Source organism: Gorilla gorilla, chromosome 20, assembly GCF_029281585.2.
Source record: "Gorilla gorilla gorilla isolate KB3781 chromosome 20, NHGRI_mGorGor1-v2.1_pri, whole genome shotgun sequence".
NCBI classification, from domain to species: Eukaryota; Metazoa; Chordata; class Mammalia; order Primates; family Hominidae; genus Gorilla; species Gorilla gorilla.
Genome location: NC_073244.2, coordinates 15,263,516 through 15,287,366, shown reverse-complemented (window position 1 = coordinate 15,287,366; position 23,851 = coordinate 15,263,516). Strand labels below are relative to the sequence as shown.

Here is a 23,851-nt window from a genome sequence, read left to right as displayed (position 1 = left end):
AAACAGCTGGATGGGTTACCGCTCGGCGTTCGACGAATTTGAATACGGTTTGAAAGGCTGGCCAGCTTTGATGGCTCAAAAACAGATAATTGGCTCAGGCATAGGGTACAATCTGTTTAAACATCCAGGTAGGTTACAGTTCATATGCATGGAGAAACTTTCAGGCTGAACTTAAAATACGTAAGAAGGGCCGGGCGCGGTGGCTCACGCCTGTAATCCCAGCACTTTGGGAGGCCAAGGTGGGCGGATCACGAGGTCAGGAGATCGAGACCATCCTGGCTAACACGGTGAAACCCCGTCTCTACTAAAAATACAAAAAATTAGCCGGGCGTGGTGGCGGGCACCCATAGTCCCAGCTACTTGGGAGGCTGAGGCAGGAGAATGGTGTGAACCGGGGAGGCAGAGCTTGCAGTGGGCGGAGATCGCGCCACTGCCCTCCAGCCTGGGCGACAGAGCGAGACTCCGTCTCAAAAAAGAAAAAAAAAAAACGTAAGGAGACAACTTTAGGCTGAATTTAAGTTACATGGGTATATTGCGTGACTGCATGAAGTTTTTTTTTGTTTTGTTTTGTTTGAGACGGAGTCTAGCTCTGTCGCTCAGGCTGGAGTGCAGTGGCACGATCTCGGCTCACTGCAACCTCAGCCTCCCGGGTCCAAGTGATTCTACTGCCTCAGCCTCCCGAGTAGCTGGGATTACAGGCACGCACCACCACGTGTAGCTAATTTTTGTATTTTTAGTAGAGATGGGGTTTCACCATGTTGACCAGGATGGTCTCAATCTCTTGACCTCATGATCACCACGCCCAGCCATGAAGTTCTTTATGCCAAAAGAAAAACTCTACTTCTATACACTAAAACAGTTATAATTTAATTTTCAAAAGTTGCATTTAAAATAGCCATCAATTTTTTATTGATATGTAATAATTGCATGTATTTATAGAGTGCACGTGGTATTTTGATATAAGCATGCAATGTGTAATTATGGATATTTAGAATATCCATCACTCCAAACATTTATGATTTCTTTTTCTTGGAAATATTTCAAATCTCTTCTGGCTATTTTGAAATATATAAGAAATGGGCAAGGTGGCTCACACCTGTAATCTCAGCACTTCGGGAGGCCAAGGCGGATGGGTCACTTGAGGTCAGGAGTTTGAGACCAGTCTGGCCAACAGGGTGAAACGTCCTCTCTACTAAAAATACAAAAATTAGCTGGGCGTGGAGGCTGGCGCCTGTAATCCCAGCTACTCAGGAGGCTGAGGCAGGAGAATCGGTTGAACCCAGGAGGTGGGGGTTGCAGTGAGCTGAGATCATGCCCCTGCACTCCAGCCTGGGTGACTAAGCGAAACTCAAAAAAAAACCAGAAATATATAATAAATTATTTTTAACTATACTTACCCTACTGTGCTACCAAATATTAGAACTTATTCCTTCTATCTCACTGTATGTTGGTGTCCATTAACCAAACTCTCTTCATCCCCCACACCCACTCACACACCCTTCTCAGCCTCTGGTAACCACCACTCTTCTCTCTAATGCCATGGGACTCACATGCTAGCTCTTACACATGAGTGAGAATATGCAATATTTATTGTTCTGTGCCTGGCTTATTTCACTTTCCATTTATGCTGCTGCAAATGACAGGATGTGATGCATTTTATAGTTGAATTATATTCCGTTGTGTATATATATATATCACATTTTCTTTATAAAAACTAAAACTATAGCAAATTTCAAAAAAAATTAGTCTCTGAATGTGAAGCTACAGTGATACTGTTACCATGTTATTCTTTTCTATTTCCCTTTCTATGTATGCACAAGAGTGAAAGAGGAGAAAAAACTGTATGTGTATAAATATATGCTGAATAAATGTACAATAAAAATTATAGTGGTAAAAAAACAACATAATGTTAATTTCTTTCTTTCTTTTTCTTTTCCTTTTTTCCTTTTTTTTTTTTTTTGAGATGGAGTCTCCCTCTGTAGCCCAGGCTGTGGTGCAATGGCACTATCTCGGCCCACTGCAACCTCCGCCTCCTGGATTCAAGTGATTCTCCTGCCTCAGCCTCCCGAGGAGCTGGGATTATAGGCACGCACCACCATGCCTGGCTAATTTTTGTATTTTTAGTAAAGATGGGGTTTCACTATGTTGTCCAGGCTGGACTCCAACTCCTGACCTCAGGCGATCTGCCCACCTCAGCCTCCCAAAGTATTGGGATTGCAGGTGTGAGCCACCGCGCCCGGCCATAATGTCAATTTCTACAGTGCTGAACAATAATGCATTTTAAGAAGATATTTGAATGAATCACGTTGCCTGGTGCTACATTCTTTTGTAACTTACCCATTGTAGTTCCGTCCCTTTAGAAACGTCATCACCTGAACTATTTCTGGTGCTTTTAAAATTCCTCAACCCACACAGGTCCAAGTAAATTTTGGTAATGACACCCAGGCCTCAGTATTTGTGAGGTCCCCAGGTGATTTCAATAAAACCAAATGTGAGGACCATTGATAGACATCATCATATGTAAGCTGCCTAAAGTGATTTCCTAGATGCGATTTGGACAGAAATTACACAGGAACTGTAAAAAGGGAGGTAAATACGAAGTACGATAAGTCCTCACTTAACATCCTCCACAGGAAATTAGAAACCACAATTCAAGCAAAACGATGAACCATGAAACCAATTTATTCATTTCTCACCAAAATTAAAACTAAACAACATTGAACAAAATGAACTTATTTCAGGACCTGCTGCACTTTTTTTTTTAAAGTTGCAGTTTCCAAAAACCTCTTGACAATGTTAAGTGAGGATTTCAAGTCTATCAGAAAAGATTTGTGATTGCACCTGGATATCAAGATCATTGCACCGATACTAAAGGAGGCTGTCTAGGTATACTGGAATCATTCATGATGTGTGTGATGAACAAAGGATACCAGAATACTCACCTATTGCAGTTAAAGACAAAACAAAGCAAGCAATATTCACATACGAAACCCAGAGAGGAATGAAAGCCATCAAGCAACCAAAATAATGTGACCAAGGAGGCAGAATTTGCAGGCCTAGGTGTTAAATTTTGCTGCCATTTCTATCCCATATAACAAAAAGGATGGAGATGATGAGATTTGATGATTCTGCCATGCAGCCTGCACAGGGCACTTTGAATGTCCTTGTTCCTCAGGCTGTAGATGAAGGGGTTCAGCATGGGGGTGACCACAGTGTACATCACTGAAGCCACCATACTCTTCCTGGGGGATGGTGACACAGCTGAACTGAGGTACCCTACAAGGCCTGTTCCATAAAATAAGCAAACAACTGCCAGGTGAGAGCCACAGGTGGAGAAGGCTTTATACTTCCCATCTGATGTTGGAACTCTCAGAATGGAGGAAACAATTTTATAGTAAGAGAAAAGGATCCCTGAGATAGGGAGACAGCCAAATATGGCACCCATGAAATATATGACCATTTCATTGATGAAGGTGTCAGAACACCTAAGGTGGAGGAGTTGAGAAGGGTCACAGAAGAAATTAGAAATGGCCACATCCTTGAAGCAGGTGAGCTGTAACACAATCAAATTGTGCAGCTGGGAGTCCAAAAGACTAATAAAAAAAGACAACAAGATTAAGAAGCCACAGAGGCGTGGGTTCATGATGACTCGGTAGTGCAGGGGGTGACAGATGGCCACAAACCGGTCATAGGCCATCACACTCAGGAGCATGTCATCCATACATGCAAAAAGGACAAAAAAAGACATCTGAGTCAGGCAGCCTGCATAGGAGATGACTCTGCTGTGAGTTTGCATGTCCACAATCATCTTGGGGACCGTGGTGGAGGTGAAACCGATGTCAGCCAAGGACAGGTTGGAGAGGAAGAAGTACATGGGACTGTGGAGGTGGGAGGCAGAGCTGATGGCCAGAATGATGAGCAGGTTCCCCAGCACCGTGACCAGGTACATGGACAGGAACAGCCCAGCGAGGACCGGCTGCAGTTCTGGATCCTCTGAGAGTCCCAGGAGGAGGAATTCTGAGACACCTGTGAGATTCTGTGGCTCTGTGTAGCTCGGACACCTTTTGAGGAAAAAAAAAAAGAGAATTGGAAAATAGGACGTAAGTAAACCAGCATCTAGCACTGTGTCTATATTTTGGATACAAGCAATTCAGAAATTAAGTTTTCACATAGGATTATACACCCTCAGCAATAGTTCTCAGTTGTGACAAACCCAATTTCCTTAGAGTTACTTCATAATTGATTTTGTGTTATTCACCTCTTTCTGTATACACTTAACTTAGAGACAGTCTATTGAAGAATGTTAGGAGAGCAAAAACATTAGAGATTTTAGAAATCCATGATCACAGTAAAATATAGCCTAATTTATCAGGAAAAAATATACAATAAAAATATTCTTGCCCCTTTAAGAAAAAGATTAAATCCATTGAAAGGATACTAAGAAGGAGTCAGCTATGTCTTGTTTTATTCTAATACAATTCTACAAATTCCATTGATTGAGGATATTTATCAAAACTCAATAAGATCTAGGATCATGTTGTCTCAAAACTCAATGAAAGTTCATAGTTCATAGCCAGAAAACATCTTTACATACCAGTTATATTCTACGGTTTCCATCATTCTTATGTTTTCTGACTTTCATTCTTCATGGAAGTAAGTACTCACTCAAATATGTGGGCTTTCTTTTAAAATTCACTTAATTATAACTCCTGTCCTTGCCTTAGGTGGACTTGGAGTTTTGATAAGAAAGTAGCCCAGGGTGGTGGCTCACACCTGTAGTCCTAGCACTTTGGGAGGCCAAGGCAGGAGGATTGCTTGAGGATGTGAGTTTAAGACCGGCCTGGAAAACACAGCAAAACCCCATCTTTACAAAAAACTAAAAAATTAGACAGGCATGGTGGTGCCGCCCTGTAGTCCCAGCTACTCAGGAGGCTGAGTCAGGAGAATCGCTTGAGCCCTGGAGTTCGAGGCTGCACTGAACCATGATCATACCACCGCACTCTAGGCAGAGTGGCAGAGTGAGACCTTGACTATTAAATCAATAAGTAATTAAAAGGAAGGTTTAGTTAAATGCACATAATTACCAGGACATCACTGATAGCAAAGATGTTGATAGTGTGCAACGCACTTGTGGATGATAGAACACTAATATAATGTTAAAGTGCTTTTAATTTTTTTTTGAGACCTGAGTCTCGAAGTTTTGAGCCTGTCACCAGGCTGGAATGCAGTGGCGTGATCTCAGCTCACTGCAGCCTCCACCTCCTGGGTTCAAGCGATTCTTATGCCTCAGCTTCCCGAGTAGCTGGGACTACAGCCACACGCCCCACCATGCACAGCTAATTTTTGTATTTTTAGTAGAGATGGAGTTTCACCATGTTGGCCAGGCTGGTCTCAAACTTCTAACCTCAAGTAATCTGCCCACCTCTGCCTTTCAAAGTGCTGGGATTACAGGTGTGAGCCACTGTGCCTGGCCAAGGTAATGTTAAAATACTTTGGCATTACTTTCGTTGTGGCTGGAATCATGTGAAACTCTAAAATGTACCTTGATCTAAACAATAAGGTTTACCTGCCGCCACTTCCTTCTGCATCCTTTTCTCTTTTTTTATGCCTGTAAAAATCTCTGCCATGGTCTTTAAGTAATTGAATGTTGTAGATGCTATTATTATGTGTCCATAATATAGACACAAAAAAGTGCTATTTTACCTTCTGCCTAGTTTGTGACACATTCCTGGAAGGAATGAAAGTACAGATAGGAAAGCAGTGAGTGTGTTGAAGTCACACTGATCACAGCCAGTTTTGTGAACTAAGGAAGGGTCTATTCAATATGTAACAGAGATTCTAATTTTTGGTGTCTCCTCTGTACCAAGCAAGATACAGGCTCTGGGAAATCAGAGTTGAAAGAAACTCACATATTCCTCTCACAATCCTCAGTACTTACTTATATAAGGGCAAAAATTAAATGTCCTGTCAGAGACACTGGGAACCATAGCTAGGTTCCTGGATATTTCAGTTCAATGGTATGGAGATTCACCTTGGAATATTAATAGAAAACATGTAGAATACACTTCACTTTATGCATCCATCACATAGGGATCACACAGGAGCACCCACGGTCTATTTAATCATTGCTCACTGCAGTGGGATCTACCAGAAATCAACTCAGATGATAGTGTTGAGCCTCAGAGACACAGACATCTCACCCCTTGTTACACAGATCAGGGGCATGGGCAGGATTTGGAATTAAATGGTTGGTCTTTGAGTCTCTGGCACTAAACTTCTTCATTGTTTCCCAGCTCTCAGAAAGTTTTAAGCAATGGCCAGAGGTCTTAAGCACAGGTGCATCTGAAGTGCATTTTGAAACTATTGCTGGTTTCCTGAATAGAAATGGATTCCAAGACCCTGATTTTATTTCTCCTTTGAGGAAGTAGAGAGCTGCAAGGAAAGCCAGAAACAGGGCAAGGGAGAGATGAGCCCTGAGTGATCCTGTGCCATTTCTTTCTGGGATCTTTGATGTGATCTCAGCTGCCCTTTCTATACTTGACACAGTGAATGTGGCACCCACTGGTCTAGCTGTGGTCTACCAGGAAGCCCCAAAGGGAAGGGCACAGTTAGCAGGGGCACCTGCTGGGTGTGACACGGATTCGAAGGGGGGAAGGTTGGATGCAGAGAGAGGCCTGGCCAAATGCCATGTGTCTGGACTTAGACTGCCTGGTGCAAATGTGGCTTCACCTCTTTCTACCTCATGATCTGGTACGAGCTATATAAAAATGCATTGCTCCTTTCCTCCTCTGTACAATAATAAAAATAATGTGTGCAGCTATAACTCAGGAAAAATTATGAAGATGAAATGAAACAAGCTATACAAAACACAGAGCTGAGATCCATGCGTTTAGGAAGCCCTCAGTAAGAATTCATGATATCATGGTGACTGGCATCTTCTTCCTCATCCTCAACATCACCTTTATAAACTTTTTGTTGTGTTTAGAGCACAGTTTAGAGGGACCCACTTTTTGCTATCCCGGGTGAGATGTCTATGGGAAGTTCAATCAGCATGGGAGGAATGTGAAATTTCATCAGAGTCGAAAGTTAACCCAGGGAATAGGAAAATATATTTGCAAATCATGTATATGCTAGGAGGCTAACAAACAAACTACACCAAGAACTCCTACAACTCAACAACAAAACAAATACTCCATTAAAAGTGGGCAGAGGACTTCAATAATCATTTCTCTGAAGAACATATACAAACAGCCAATGAGCATACAAAATGATAGTCAACATCACTCATTGGCAGAGACATGCAAATAAAAAACACAATGAGATACCACCCAATAGGATGGCTACTAAGAGCAAATGAACAAAACAGCCTGTCAAGTTTTGGTGAAACCATAGAGAAGCAGGAATGCTTGTACGGGGCTATGGAAATGTAAAATAGTGCAGCAATATGAAATGAAAGACCACACACACAACCCCGAACATAAACCCTGAATATAAACCCCGAACATAAACTCCACAGTCGTCTGAGCTGACATTTTGCACATTGGTGTCCTCCCATCTGCCACCCCACTGTCCTGTTTGTGCTGAGGATGAGGAAACAAGGCTCCCGACCGTCCCTCAGCACTCACTGAGCTGCGCTTCCCCTCTGCTGGGCCATGAACACGGAGAGCAGGTCCGCTGTCCTCCCTGCGTGGTACACGATGGAGGCTCAGGCTCCGTCCTCAGGACTGGCAGGAAGACAGGGTCAGACATGAGCCTCCTGATGCAAATGACAGGTGTGGAGCCCACTGGACTGGAAGCTCACACTGCAGGGCTGGAGGCATAGGCTGAGTATTTACTATTCTAGGGCCTTGGGGGCTCAAGGCACAGAGCTCCTCATTAGCCAAACTGGTCCATGTTCCCCAGTCTCTAAGGACTGCCCCATATTAACAGAGGAAGAAGAAGAGGAAATGAATGTCCACAGAAGCTTTTGGGCTCTTCCTCCACTCAGGAGGAATCCTGAGTGTACTATTCACTTCTTTCATTTATTTTTTATTAAGATCTGTCTACTTTTTATTTTCCTTTTTATTATATAAAAGATATTGCATATAAATGTTAAAATTATACATATAAATGGTTTTATATAAAATGGTAAATACAACATTTTATCATTTTCATCATTTTAAAGTATATAGCTCAGTGGCATGAAGTAGATTCACAATGTTGTACAACCATCCTCACCATCCATCTCCAGAACTTTTCTATCCTACAAAACAAAAACTCAGCAACCATTAAACAAAATCCTTTCCTTCAACTCGCTAACCACTAGCAACCACCATTCTGATTACTGTTTCTACAAATCTAACTGCACAAAATACTTGACATAAATAGAATCAGTCTGTATTTGCCCTTTGGTGATTGGTTTCTTTCACTGAGCATAATGTTGTCTAGATTCATTCCTGTTGTATCATGCGTCAGAAGTGCCTTCCTGTTTAAAGCTGAATAATATTCCATTGTATGGATGGATCTCATTGTGTTTCTCCAGTCATCTGTTGGTGGACACTTGTGTCGCTTCCATATATTTAGCTATTGTGAATAACGCTGCTATAAACATGGTGTTCTGTGCAGGAAATGCACAAGGGGAGAAGAAAACACACACACACACACACACACACACACACACACACACACACACACACACACACACAAAATACCTTTAAGGATAAATAAGCTTTATCCCACGTAAATGGCAATGTAGATATAATAAGCAAATGATATAATAAGCAAATTACTATAATAAGCAAATTGAGGCCCGGCACGGTGGCTCATGCCTGCAATCCCAGCACTTTGGGAGGCCGAGGCAGGCAGATCGTGAGGTCAGGAGATCGAGACCATCCTGGCTAACACGGTGAAACCCTGTCTCTACTAAAAATACAAAAATTAGACGGGTGTGGTGGCCCGTGCCTGTAATCCCAGCTACTTGGGAGACTGAAGCAGAAGAATCGCTTGAACCTGGGAGGCGGAGGTTGCAGTGAGCTGAGATTGTGGCACTGCACTCCATCCAGCCTGGGAGACAGAGCAAGACTCCATCTAAAATAAAAATAAAAAATAAAAAAAAAAAGCAAATTGATATAATAAGCAAACTGCAATGGGAAGGGGAGAAGCGAAAAAATATATATATATACACACTCACCAGACTATGAAGGATTCACCAGCAACAGTCTGGGCTCCAGAGTCAGCCACCAGTCCGTGCACAGACAAGGAGAGGTCTCCTGAAGCTTTGGCGCAGTCTTGGACCCTAACTCTTTTTGTAATGAGTTGTTTGGCATGAGGCCCAGTCACGAGGGCCCTTCACGACTCGGCCCAAGGAACGCAAAAAGTCAACTCATTTTCGTGATTGTCTATTGTTTTTCAATAACTAATGTATAGGAATAGATTGAAATAGAGATTTCTCCAAAACAGCGCTGGATGAACGCCTCAAGGGGCTCACACGACCCATTCCAGGACTTGCTGACCATTGTTTGTGTCCATGTTCAATTGAGTTCGAATTTAATATTTAACTTTTCCTCCACACATGGGAGGAAATACCTGTTCAAATCCCTGTTTTCGATTCTTTTAAGTATGCACCCAGAAGTGAACTTGCAGCATCCTATGGTAGTTCTATTTTTCATTTTATGAGGAACCATCATATGGATTTTCATACTGCTGCACCATTTTACATTTCCATAGCCCTGTGTAAGCATTCCTCCTTCCCTACAGTTTCACCAAAACTCGACAGGTTTTTTTGCTTGTTTGTTCTTAATAGCCATCCTATTGGGTGGTATCTCATTGTGTTTTTTATTTGCACGCCCCTGTTGATGAGTGATGCTGGGTATCATTTTGTATGCTCATTGGCTATTTGCATATGTTCTTTAGAGAAATGTCTATTCAAGTCCTCTGCCCATTTTTTTTCTTTATTGAGACGGAGTCTTGCTCTGTCACCCAGGCTGGAATGCAGTGGCATGATCTTGGCTCACTGCAAACTCCACCACCTGGGTTCAAGCGATTCTCATGCCTCAGCCTCCTGAGTAGCTGGGACTATAGGTGCAGGCCACCCGCCCGCTAATTTTTTTGTATTTTTTTGTATTTTTAGTAGAAACTGAGTTTCACCATGTTGGCCAGGCTGGCCTTGAACCCCTGACCTCAGGTGATCTGCCCGCCTTGGCCTCCCAGAGTGCTGGGATTATAGGTGTGAGCCACCACACCTGGCCTTCTGCCCATTTTTAATGTGGCATTTGTTTGGTTGTTGAGTTGTAGGAGTTCTTAATATTGTTTGGTTGTTAGCCTCTAAGCATATATATATGATTTACAGATATATTTTCCTATTCCCTGGGTTAACTTTTCACTCTGATGATAGTATATCCTTTGAGTTACAAAGGTTTTTTAATTTTGATGTAGTCCAAGTTATCTATATATTGTTGTCTGTGCTTTTGGTGACATATTCAAGAAATCACTAAGAAATCCAGTGTCATGAAGGTATTGATCAAATCATTACTAAATCCAATGTCATGAAGGTATTGATCAATGTTTTCTTCTAAGAATTTTATAGGTTTGGAATTTAGGTTTAGGCCTTTGATCCATTTTGTGTTAACTTTTGCATATGGTGTAAGGTAAGAACCCACCTTCATTCTTCTGCATTTTGAAATCAAGTTTTTCCTACACTGTTTGTTGAAAAGGCTGTCTTTTTCCCAATGAATGTTCTTGGCACCCATGTGGAAAATCATGTGACCATATAAGTGAGAGTTTCTTTCTGGGCTCTCTTTACTCTTCCATTTTTCTGTATATGTGTCTTTATGTATTATAGTACCACACTGTTTTAATTCCTGGATCTTTGTAGTTTATTTGGAAACCAGGAAATGTGAGACCTTCAACTTTTCTTTTTAATGGATTTATACATTTTTTCAATTTACCTTAGAATTGTACATTGAGTTGGATAATAGTAACAAAACCTGCTAGGCTTTGGAGAGTGGATTCCCAAGGTTTTTCAAATACACTGTCTCATTGGAGCCTTAGTACTCCTGATCAAATAAAGACAGACAGATTTTTTATTTTGCCAGTGAGAATCACAGTCTGGAGAGGCTGTTGAATCCCGACACAGTGGTCACTGATGGGTCTGATACTGGAATTGGGTCTGTGGCCACCAGGCTGTGGGGCCTTTTCCAGAAACCAGGCTCCTGCACAGGGACTGGAGCTGAAGGAGGGACTCTCCCGGGAGGAGGCAGCCTGGTGGGAAGGATGCCAGCAGAAGTCTCAGGCCTCTAAGGCCTCCCCTCCTTCCCTGCTCTCTGCAGCTGAAGTTGCATCAGGAAGCTGTATCTTCTAACTGCTTGAGGCAACTTCTCAGATAAACCCTCTGAGGTGAATCCATAAACTTTTACAACTTGCACTTTCAAAGGATGATGCAAGGAGCAACAATTGCACCAGCTTGAGCCATTTGAGGGTGGTGTGGAATTGGAAACTGTGTCAAAGGCAATGGAACCCTGCCTCTAGCATCAGAAAGCTAAGCCTGTATTCAAAATAGATGCCTGCCAGGTGCAGTGGTTCACACCTACAATCCCAGTGGCTTCAGGAAGCCAATGTGGCCAATCCTGGTTTGAGGCCAGGATTTCAAGACAATCCTGAGTCACATAGAGAGACCCCCTAACTGGGTGTGATGATGCATGCCTGTAGTCCCAGCTACTTGGGAGGCTGAGGAGGATCACTTGAGCCCAGGAGTTCAAGATTTCAGTGAGCCACCGTACTCCAGCCTGCACAATACCATGAGACACTGGCTCAAAAAAAAAAAATGCCAGAGCAACATAAAATTGTAAGCATTCATTAGTTTTCTGCCACCATGCATTGGGAAAAGTGGATCCCTCAGCTGACGCTGACCATTGGCAGACAGGATGGTGTGTGTGGAGATGGCAGGAGGGTCTTAGGGATGTGGGATGAACCCTGACACCATCTACTACCCCATCCTTCACTGCAGACCCAGTTCTACCAATTCTCATCAAAAGGGTGAACTGCATGCCAAACACAGTCCACATTCTGTGGCTTCCATTCCTGAAGACATCTCCAGAAAGTCTCAGAAGAAAATTAAACTATATGAGAGAACAAATCTTTTCTATCGTATAATTATTACACGTTCTACAATCTGGGGTTAGATCATAAAACAGCAATTATGGGAAATAAAGGTCAAATAAAGAAGGAAAGAAAGACAAGAAGAAAGAAGGGAATGAGGGAAGAAAGAAGAGGAAAGGAAGAAAGTAAAAAAGGAGGGAGGGAGGGAAGAAAGAAAGGAATAATCACAAAGAAGGAAGCAACGTCTCCGTTATTCTAGGCAGTTTATTACTATGAATCATCAAAACAAACAAGCTTACAAATCTACATTCCTAATTTGATGTAAAAAATCACATCACTGTTCTTATAAAATAAAGGATAGCAAAGTTGGAGTGTGGTCTCAACGTCAAATTGCCAGGTTATAGTTCACCTCTATCTGCTTCTTCCTTTGTGGAACAGGGTGAATGAGAAAAGACATGTCAAAGAAATGTTTTCAGGGCCAACTGTGGTGGCTCATGCCTATAATCCCAGCACTTTGGGAGGCCGAGGCAGGTGGATCACTTGAGGTCAGGAGTTTGAGATCAGCCTGGCCAACATGGCAAAACCCCACCTCTACTAAAAATACAAAAAAATTAGCCGGGTGTGGTGGTGCACACTTATAATTCCAGCTACTTGGGAGGCTGAGACACGAGAATTGCTTGAACCCGGGAGGTGGTTGCCGTGAGCTGAGATAGCACCATAGCACTCCAGCCTGGGTGACAGAGTGAAACTGTGTCTCAAAACAAAATAAAACAAAAACAAAAAGAAAGAAATGTTTTCAGGATTAAATACAGCCATACATGTAAAGCAACAAGCACAATCCTAAAAGGGAAACACGTTGCCTTGACTGTTGTATGATTTTCATCCAATTTCTTCCAGAGGAAACAAGAACACAACCAAGTTTAGGTGAAGGGTGCTAACATGCAAATGGGTAATTTTTGAGGAAAGCATGTCATCATATCAGCACTCGATATGATAAGTGTTTCAAACAACACGTGAGAACTCTCAAGAGTGGCTCTAAGAAAATGGACCAAAGATGGAACTTTAAAGACTGTATATAAAATGGAAAAGTTAGAAAGAAATTACCAAGGGAGTTACTGAGAGAACCTAAAGTAAAAACATGTAGCAAAAGCCAAATCACAAGTGTTTTGGGAAGAGTAAAAATGAAGCATGTGATTTTCAGGAGAAAAAGAGCCAGAATATTTATTTCTTGTTTTCTTTTAGTTTTGTAATTGTTGTTTTTGAGACAAAGTCTCACTCTGTCGCCCAGGCTGGAATGCAATGGCGCAATCTCAGCTCACTGCAACCTCTACCTCCCTGGTTCAAGCAATTCTCCTGCCTCAGCCTCCCAAGTAGCTGAGATTACAGGCATCCACCACCACACCCAGCTAATTTTGCATTTTTAGCAGAGACGGGGTTTCACCACATTGGCCAGGCTGGTCTTGAACTTGTGACCTCAAGTGATCCACCCACCTCAGCCTCGCAAAGTGCTGGGATTACAAGCATGAGCCACCAAGCCTGGTTGAGCCGGGATATTTAAATTCACATTTGCCTAATGGACCTACAACATCCACTTAGTTCTGAGACCTTGATCTGTCATGGACAAGAGGCTGGTCTGCTGAGGAACTGAATGTTCATGAGCAGGGCTCAGTCAAACATAATCTTGCCTTTGTGACCTTTTGATAAACCCAATGGTCTCTGACAACCACCACTTAGACAGATTGAACCCTAGGCTAACACATTCTGCTGCCAAGTGGATGTTATTAATAGGGTGTTTCACAGCACAACGAACTAAACCCTTCCAAGAACAAACTCCATGCAAAGGAAAGTAGATTGAACCCTACTTTCTGCCATGTACAAAAATCAAATCAAATAAAAAACAGATCAACAGGCTTGGCGCAATGGCTCATGCCTGTAATCTCAGCATTTGGGTGGCCGAGGCGGGTGGATCACTTGAGGTCAGGAGTTCAAGACCAGCCTGACCAACATGTGAAACCCCATCTCTACCAAAAATACAAAAATTAGCCGTGCCTGGTGGCGGGCACCTGTAATCCCAGCTACCTGGGAGGCTGAGGCAGGAGAATCACTTGAACCCGGGAGGCAGAGGTTGCAGAGAGCCGAGATCACACCTCTGCACTCCAGCCTGGGTGACAGAGAGAGACTGTGTCTCAAAATAAATAAATAAATAAATAAAAAGTCAATAGCTTAAATATAATGTAGCTAAAATCATAAAACTCTTAGAAAAAAATAGAGGAATATCTTGATTACACTTTATTTGGAAGCAGATTGTTAGATACAACAGTGAAAGCATGAGCAACAAAACAAAAAAATAGATATATTGAACTTCATCAAATTTTAAAACTTTTCTCTATCAAAACGTTCTGTTAAGAAAATGGAGCATGGTACCAATAGAAACACAGATACAAAGGACAATGGAACAGAAGAGGTGGTGCAGAAATGAATCAATGAATTTATGGCAAATCATTTTTTGACAAAGATGCCGAGAACACACAGTAGGGAAAGGACAGTCTGTTCTATAAATGGTGCTGGGAAAACTGGAAAACCACATGCAGGGGAATGAAATTAACTCCTCATCTCAGGTCTCAGTAAACCTGAAAATGCAAAACCACTAAAAGAAAACATAGGAATAATGCTCCATGAAATTACACTGGGCAATGATTTTTTGGATAAGAACCCAAAACACAAGCAACAAAGGCAAAAACAGAAAAATGAGATTGCATCAGGCTAAAAAGTTCCCACACAGCAAAAGAAACAATCTATAGAGTGAAGAGACATCCTATGGAATGGGAGAATACAACTGCAAAATTAAAGAGGGGGCCTGGTGTGGTGGCTCATGCCTGTAAACCCAGCACTTTGGAGAGGGCAAGGCAGGAGGATCACTTGAGCCCAGGAGTTTGAGACCAGACTGGGCCGCCTAGGGAGACCCCATCTCGACTAAATTTTAAAAAAGAAAAAACGACCTATTTAAGAGGGAATATTCAGGCCAGGCACAGTGGCTCACGCCTGTAATCCCAGCACTTTGGGAGGCCAAGGTGGGTGTATCACTTGAGGTCAGTTCGAGACCAGCCTGACCAATATGGTGAAACCCCATCTCTACTAAACCCCATCTCTACTAAAAATACAAAAATTTGCCGGGCATTGTGGCATGTGTCTGTAATCCCAGCTACTCAGGAGGCTGAGACAGGAGAATTGCTTGAAGCTGGGAGGCGGAGGTTGCAGTGAGCCAAGATTGCACCACTGCACTCCAGCCTGGGCAACAGAGCGAGACTCCAACTCAAAAAAAAAAAAAAAAAAAAAAGAAAAAGAAAGAATATTAAAACTGTATGAAATTCAACTCAATTGTGAGAAAACAACCTGATTGGAAAACAGACAAAGGATCTGAATAGACATTACTAGAAAGAAGGCATGCAAATTAACAGGTATATGAAAAAACACTCAGCTTCACAAATCTTCAGGAATGCAAATTCAAACCTCAATGACATATCACCTTGTACGTGTTAGAATGCTGTTATCAAGAAGTCAAACTGTTGGCCATGTACGGTGGCTCAGCCTGTAATCTCAGCACTTTGGGAGGCCAAGGTGGATGGATCACAAGGTCATGAGATCAAGACCATCCTGGCTAACACGGTGAAACCCCATCTCTACTAAAAAATACGAAAAATATTTGCCAGGCATGGTGGCGGGTGCCTGTAGTCCCAGCTACTCGGGAGGCTGAGGCAGGAGAATGGTGTGAACCAGGGAGGTGGAGCTTGCAGTGAGCCGAGATTGCGTCACTGCACTCCAGCCTGGGCAACAGAGCAAGACTCCATCTCAAAAAAAAAAAAAAGTTGAATTGTAAAAATGTTGGGTATGTGGAGAAAAGGGACATTGCATACTGTTGGTGGGTATATAAATTAGTGCTGCATTATGGAAAACAGTATGCAGGTTCCTTCTAAAATTGAAAATAGAACTACCATAGGATCCAGCAATCCCACTACTGAGTTTATATGAAAGCAGTATGTTGAGAGATATCTGCATTTCTGTTTTCATGGCAGCATTCATCACCATAGCCAAGAAATGGAATCAACCTAAGGACTCATCATCAGAAAGATAAAGAAATGTACTCTATCTGCACAATGGAATACTATTTAGCCTTTACAAAGAAGGAAAAACCTGTCACTTACTACCACATGGATGAACCTGTAGGACTTTCTGGTAAGTGAAATAAACCACGCACAGCTTGACAAATACTGCATGAACTCACATGCATGTAGATGAAAACAAGTCAAACTCATAAAAACAGAGTAAATTAGGGTTACCAGAGGCTGTGGAGTGAGGGGATTGGGTAGATCATAGTCAAAAGACACAAAGTTTCAGTGAGACAGGGGAAGTGATTTTAAGAGATCTACTTACACTTTATGATGAATATAGTTAATAACAAATTGTATACTTCAAAAAAATGGAAAGATAACATACAAATGGGTGGGGAATATTTGGCAAACATATATCTGATAAGGGTCAAGTATTCTGAATATATGAGGAATTCTTACAGGTGAGAAACAAAAGTACAAACTGCACAATTACAAAGTGAGCAAAGATGTGAAAAGACATTGATTCATAGCAGATATACAGATTGCCAACAAGCATGTGGAAAGATGCTCAATAAGTCATTAGGAAAATGGAAATCAAGAGCACAATGAGACACCACTTCATTGTTTTTTTATTTTTGTTTTTTTGAGACAGAGTCTTGCTCTGTCACCCAGGCTGGAGTACAGTGATGCAATCTTGCCTCACTGCAACCTCTGCCTCCCAGCTTCAAGCATTCTCGTGCCTCTGCCTCCCAAGTAGCTGGGATTACAGGCGTATGCCACCATGCCTGGTTAATTTTTGTTTTATTAGAGATGGGATTTCGCCATGTTGGCCAGGCTGGTTTCAAACTCCTGGCCTCAAGTGATCCACCCACCTCAGCCTCCCAAAGTGCTGGGATTACAGGCATGAGCCACCACACCTGGCTGGCTACAGTTGTTTTTTTAAAAAAGTATTGGCAAGGATGTGGAGATACTAGAACTTTATACATTGCTGGAAATGTTCAATGTGCCAGCTTCTATAAAACTCAGTTTGTCACTTGCTCAAAAAGTTAAACATATAATTACCATAGGACCCAGAAGTCCCACTGCTAGTTATCTTCCCCAACTGATGGAAACTAAGAACCAAACAAACAAATTTACATGCATGTTCATGGCAGCACTATTTACAGTAGCCCAAAGATGGAAATCACCCCTTGTCCATCAATGGATGAGTGAATAAACACCTTGCAGTCTGCACATCCAGTGGAATATTGCTCCACCATAAAAAGGAATGAAGGAAATTAACATTAACAAATAAAACAACCTAGGCCGGGCGCGGTGGCTCACGCCTGTAATCCCAGCACTTTGGGAGGCCGAGGCGGATGGATCACGAGGTCAGGAGATCGAGACCATCCTGGCTACGGTGAAACCCCGTCTCCACTAAAAAAAAAAATACAAAAAATTACCCAGGCGTGGTGGGGGGCGCCTGTAGTCCCAGCTACTCAGGAGGCTGAGGCAGGAGAATGGCATGAACCCGGGAGTTGGAGCTTGCAGTGAGCCGAGATCGTGCCACTGCACTCCAGCCTGGGGGACAGAGCGAGACTCCGTCTCAAAAATAAATAAATAAATTAATTAATTAATTAAAAAAAACCTAGAGGAACAAGGAAAGGAAGGAGGGAGAGAATAAGAGAAAGAAGGAGAAAGGAGGAAGGATAGAAGGGAAGAGAGAAGGAAAGAAGGACAAAAGCAAGAATCACAAGGAATGAAGCAACAGCTCAGGGTACTCCGAAGCACTAATCTCTATGAATTTTCTGAATGAACCAGCCTGTGAATCTAGATCCCAGCTTTCAACTTGAAAAGCTCCTGAGTATTTTTATGAAATTGGGGTCAGCAAAGTTAGTAGTGGGGCTGCAGTGTCACACTGCCTGATATAGCCGACCTCAACTCAATCTCTTCCTTTGAGAAATAGAGTGAATGAGAGAAAATAACTCAAAGAAAGGTTTTTAGGATGAAATAGTTTATAGATGTAAACTAGTAAGCAGAGTTTTGATATGGTAAGTACTTTGCTTTGAATATTTTATGAATTTCATTTTATTTCTTCCAGGGATAACAAGAGCAAAATCAAATTAAGATGAAGAACAGTAATATTCAAATGGATCATTTTCGAGGACCCGTGTCAGCATTTGACATGAAGCGTTTTATAATGTCAAGTTAGAAATCTCAGGAATGGCACTAAAAAAATGGATCAAAGATGGAACTTTAAGGACTATGTGCAGAGAAGAAAACTTTAAAAGGAATTACTGAGAGAGCTCTTCAGCAGAAACATATTAGGTGGGTGCAAAAGTCATTGCAGTTTTGGCCATTACTTTTGATGGCAAAACTGCAATGACTTTTGCACCAACCTAATACAAAAACTTTTTTTTCCTTTTTTTCAGACAGAGTCTTGCTCTGTCACCCAGACTGGAGTGCAGTGGTGCTACCTCGGCTCACTGAAACCTCCGCCTCCTGGGTTCAAGCGATTCTCCTGCCTCAGCCTCCAAAGCAGCTGGGACTACAGGCGTGTGCCACCACACCCAGCTAAATTTTTGTATTTTTGGTAGAGACAGGGTTTCACCTGTTGGCCAGGATGGTCTCGATCTCTTGACCTCATGATCTGCCTGCCTCTGCCTCCCAAAGTGCTGCTATTACAGGTGTGAGCCACCATGCCCGGCCATACAAAAACATTTTAAGCAAAGTCATAGGTGCTTTGAAAATAGGAAACTGCAACATATATTTTAGGGGAGAGCAAGATCTAGGATATGTGCATTCACATTTGCTTAAGGGACCCATAGCATCCTCTTAGTTCTGAGGTTGTGTCCCGTAAGAGACAAGAGGCTGCCCTGCTGAGGAGTCTCCCCAGGGCCCCCTTCACATCCTTGTTCCTCAGGCTGTAGATGAAGGGGTTCAGCATGGGGGTGACCATGGCGTACATCACTGAGGCAGTGGAGCTACTCTGGGAAGAATGGGTCACAGCAGAACTCAGATAGACCCCAAGTCCTGTTCCATAGAACAAGGAGACCACACAGAGGTGAGATCCACAGGTGGAAAAGGCTTTGTACTTGCCCTCGGTGGAGGACGTTCTCATTAAGGAGGAGACAATCTGAGAGTAGGAGAAGAGGATCCCAGCTACAGGAAACACACCCAGCAGTGCCGTGGCCACATACAAGACAATGTTATTGAGGAGGGTGTTAGAGCAGGCCACCTTGAGGACCTGAGCCGGTTCACAGAAGAAATGCGGAATCTCAGTGCCTGTGGAGAAGGTCAACTTCTTCATCAGTAGAATATGAACCAGGGAGAACCAGAAAATGATGAACCAAGATGCCAGAACCAGGAGGCCACAGAGGCAGGGGTTCATGATGACCGTGTAGTGCAGGGGGTGGCAGATGGCCACAAACCGGTCATAGGCCATCACGGCCAGTAGGAAAGTATCCATTCCAGCAAACATCATTAAAAAATACACCTGAGTGAGGCACCCCATGTAGGAGATGTCTTTGATCCGTGCCTGGATGTTCACTAGCATCTTGGGGACTGTGGTGGAGATGAAAGAGGTGTCCACAAAGGACAGGCTGGAGAGGAAGAAGTACATGGGGGTGTGGAGGTGGGAGTCAGAGCTGATGGCCAGGATGATGAGCAGGTTCCCCAGCACCGTGACCAGGTACATGGACAGGAACAGCCCAAAGAGGATGGGCTGCAGTTCAGGATCATCTGAGAGTCCTAAGAGGAGGAATTCTGATAATTCTGTAAGGTTTTCTGCTTCCATGTAGCTGTTGTGTCTGCTGGGGAAGGAGGAAAAAGCAACATTCAATCACTCTTCAATATCACCCTTGGATGCAACCTCTATGGAGAGTCCTTCCAAAGATCCTGATTCACTCAGCCATTTGGTAGCCTAATTCAATTTGAAACGTGTGGAGTTTCTCAAACTACCTTTAATTTAGCAGTAATCTTTCTCCTTTACCATATACTCATGAGTTTTAATTATTTGATTCAAACCTATGGACAGTAATTTCTTCTTTGATAGGATCCTTCCAAATAACTGAAGACTCGCCATGTCTTTTGATACATCTCCATAGTTCCTTCATGCTAATAGGTGTATAATCATGATTAAGATATGCATTTTCAACTCAGGCAATCTTTTTTTCTGTGACCTGACACTGGTGATGTGACAGTTAATTCTCAGTTCCTTAGTTTTCATGGATACCTCATGTTTTACTCATTTATGGGGCACATGTGATATTTTGTTATATGCATAGAATACATAATAATCACATCAGGGTATCTGAGGTGTCTACCACCTTCAGTATTTATCCTTTCTATGTGTTGGGAACAATTCACGTCCTCTTTTCTAGTTACTTTGAAATATGCAATACAATGTTGTTAACTATAGTAACGCTACTTTGCTCTTGATCAAAAGAACATATACCTTTTATCTAAGTGTACGTTTATTTTTTCTTTCTAAAAATATGATTGTATCACTTTGTGAGGTTTTAAAAGTGGCTTTGTGTACACTAAGAGTCTCAGTAAATGATAGCTGTCGATATTATTAAACTCCTTCTTATAAGATAGTTATTTTGGATATATCACTCTTCCAAGGTACAATACATATGTGTAATTTAGGAAATGGAATCTTGAGGGAGATTTTCTGGAATAGAATTTTGGTCCACCAACTTACTATTGTGTGACCTTAAGAAAGACATGTGGCCAGGCACAGTGGCTCACGCCTGTAATCCCACTTTGGGAGGCCGAGGTGAGCGGATTACGAGGTCAGGAGTTCGAGACAAGCCTGGCCAACATGGTGAAACCCCGTCTCTACTAAATATACAAAAAATTGCCGGGCGTGGTGGTGCTCACGTGTAGTCCCAGCTACTTGGGAGGCTGAGGCAGGAGAATTGCTTGAACCTGGGAGGCGGAGGTTGCAGGGAGCTGATATCGTGCCACTGCACTCCAGCCTGGGTGACAGAGTGAGACTCTATATCAAAAAAAAAAAAAAAAAGAAAGAAAGACATGTAAACCCTCTTAGCTGCAGATAATTCACCTCTAAATAAGAGTAGTAAATATTTTCTGCATGGAAGGATTGAAGAGTGAAATTAAATGAGATGATGCATGTTGTTTTTCTGCTCTGGTTTCTGTGGCATACAACGGCCATATCATAAATGTGAGCTTCCGTTCTTAACATCACAATAATCTGCCTTGCGTGAGTGTCATTTCTTAATATCCATCTTAAACTGTGCTGACCATCAAGGATGGAATTCTGGTGAAGATGAATAGAACTGTTACCTCTTTGACTGCCATGCAACGCTTCTAATTAATGAAGATTCCTGTGACTCCTTACTTCAGAATGCCTGCCAGGTGATTCTTCCAAGAAGAGAAAAAAGCATGTGGACTACATATATAAGAGGAGGAAACAAAAGCACACAGCCATTAAAATAAAACACAAGTCACGTGTGAGTCTGTTCTCATGTGTACGTGCTTTCCAGTGGGGTTGCAGCGTACTAAGGTCAGTAGAGTCGATCATCAACATATATAATTCATGGATTTGGTTCAAAATATTCAAAACTTACATAAATCATGTCATCCTAGAAAAAGAAAAGGCAAATTTAAGATTTGAAAATAAATGATTACATTTACCATGGTAGAAAAAGGGCAGTGATACTGATGCCTAGAGATATTTAACTAATCAAAGACCAGAAAAACATCATAGAAGACCAATTTAGTCTGGGAAGTTGGGTTCTGAAATAGAATCTTGGAGCTAAGAGAGGAAGATTGGGTCATGATTCAAAAGGGGAAGTAAGGAAAGAATAGACAGTGTAGGCTGGGAGGATGAAATGCCTGGTTGCACGTGACTCAGAGAGCTTAGTAATTGGGACTTGAGAGACCAGTGAGATGCAGAGTGGAGAGTGAGGGTTAGGGGGGTCAGAGTGTGAGCCCCACAAGAGACCATCCTGTGCTCTTTCCTGAGTGCATCTCATGTAGGTAATTTTACGTTTATTTGTGGATCTGAGGTTGTGTTTTCTTTCATCATTTTTCTTTCCAGAGGTGTACATGGTACCCGTTACTTAGTGAAGCAGTGTCATTCGTTTGGGGTAATACCTGAGGTTCGCTGCCTCATGCCAAGGAAATCAAGGACACAGACAAACAAGGATTGGGTTTAACAGCGGAGGTTTCATAGATGAGAGAAAGAGAAAAGCTCTCTCCGAGGCGCTGCCGAGTGCGTCTTCCAGTTCCATTGTGAAATGCATGGGATTTTATAGATAAGCTTGAGGAGGTGGTGTCTGATTTACATAGGGCACAAAGGACTGGTTGGACCAGGTGTGCCGTTTACAAAGTGCACGAAGAATCTTTTTTTTTTTTTTTTGCGACGGAGTTTCGCTCTTGTTGCCCAGGCTGCAGTGCAGTGGCGCGATCTTGGCTCACTGCAACCTCCGCCTCCCAGGTTCAAGTGATTCTCCTGCCTCAGCCTCCTGAGTAGCTGGGACTACAGGCGCACACCACCACGCCGGACTAATTTTTGTATTTTTAGTAGACACGGGGTTTCACCATGTTGGCCAGGATGGTCTCTATCTCCTGACCTTGTGATCCGTCCACCTCGGCCTCCCAAAGTGCTGGGATTACAGGCGTGAGCCACCGAGCCCGGCCATATAGCCTGCTTTTTAATGCACACACGGTTGACAGAAGGAAGATGGAGCCTCCATGTTGAACACGCCTGGACCCCAGGTAGCCTTTTCCCATTGGCACAGCTGCCAGCATTCACCCGTGCAAGCTTGCAGCCCGCTTTTCTATGTCTGCAGCTTGATTTTTCAGGCTGCTGTTTGTTTGAAAAGAAATGATTTTGGGGGATGCTTTTTGTTAAAAGGGAAACCCTTGCCAAGGACTCTCTTACCCTCACTAGCTGCCTGAGTAATTTCTTTTTAGCTCCTGTATCATTAGTAGGTGTTCAAGAAACACGATTTTGGATGTGTAATAAAGATTGAGATCAAAACTGACATCCATAACACAAAACAGAAATTTTTATTCATTTCATGCCTGAATATAGACACTAAATTGAACAGTAAAGTTAAATAAAATACGTTTCTGTTTATTTTAAAAGAATCATACACCGTGAACATGTAAGACTCCTATTAATAGGAAACAGGCTTAATATTAGGATGTTTGTTTATATAGTTCATCACAATAATAGGTCAATGAAAAAAAAAAACCTTAACCACAAACACAATGCAAAATAATATATTTCAGAAAATCAAACAGCAGCCAGTGCAGAGACTCTCAGGACATGAGGAAACCAAGGACAATTTTTGTTGTTGCTGCTTTTGTTTTTGAGACAGAGTTTTGCTCTATTGCCTAGGCTGGAGCGCAGTGGCGCAATCTCAGCTCACTGCAACCTCCACCTCGCAGGTTCAAGCGATTCTCCTGCCGCAGCCTCCCAAGTAGCTGGGACTACAGGCATGCGCCACCACACCCAGCTAATTTTTGTATTTTTAGTAGAGATGGGGTTTCACCATGTCGGCCAGGATGGTCTCAATCTCGTGACCTCATGATCCACCCGCCTTGGCCTCCCAAAGTGCTGGGATTACAGGCATGAGCCACCATGCCTGGCCACCAAGGACAATTTAACCTAGTAAAGGAAACCACAGCCAACAGCATAGTCCATATTAAAA

General features: G+C 42.6%; 2 protein-coding genes across 2 annotated transcripts; both read right to left on the bottom strand.

The window, feature by feature from the left end:
• Nucleotides 1–2,520: 2,520 nt before the first annotated feature.
• Nucleotides 2,521–7,799, bottom strand: LOC101142996 (olfactory receptor 7E24). The gene is made up of 2 exons (XM_031004468.2): nt 7,626–7,799; nt 2,521–4,061 (listed from the first exon to the last, which is right to left on the bottom strand). The coding sequence occupies exons 1-2, from the start codon at nt 7,652–7,654 to the stop codon at nt 3,083–3,085; spliced, it is 1,008 nt and encodes a 335-aa protein (XP_030860328.2). The 5' UTR covers nt 7,655–7,799; the 3' UTR covers nt 2,521–3,082.
• Nucleotides 7,800–18,966: 11,167 nt separating this feature from the next.
• On the bottom strand, nt 18,967–19,966 carry OR7D1 (olfactory receptor 7D4-like). Its single transcript, XM_055371573.1, has one exon. The coding sequence runs from the start codon at nt 19,957–19,959 to the stop codon at nt 18,967–18,969; it is 993 nt and encodes a 330-aa protein (XP_055227548.1). The 5' UTR covers nt 19,960–19,966.
• Between the last annotated feature and the right edge of the window lie 3,885 nt (nt 19,967–23,851).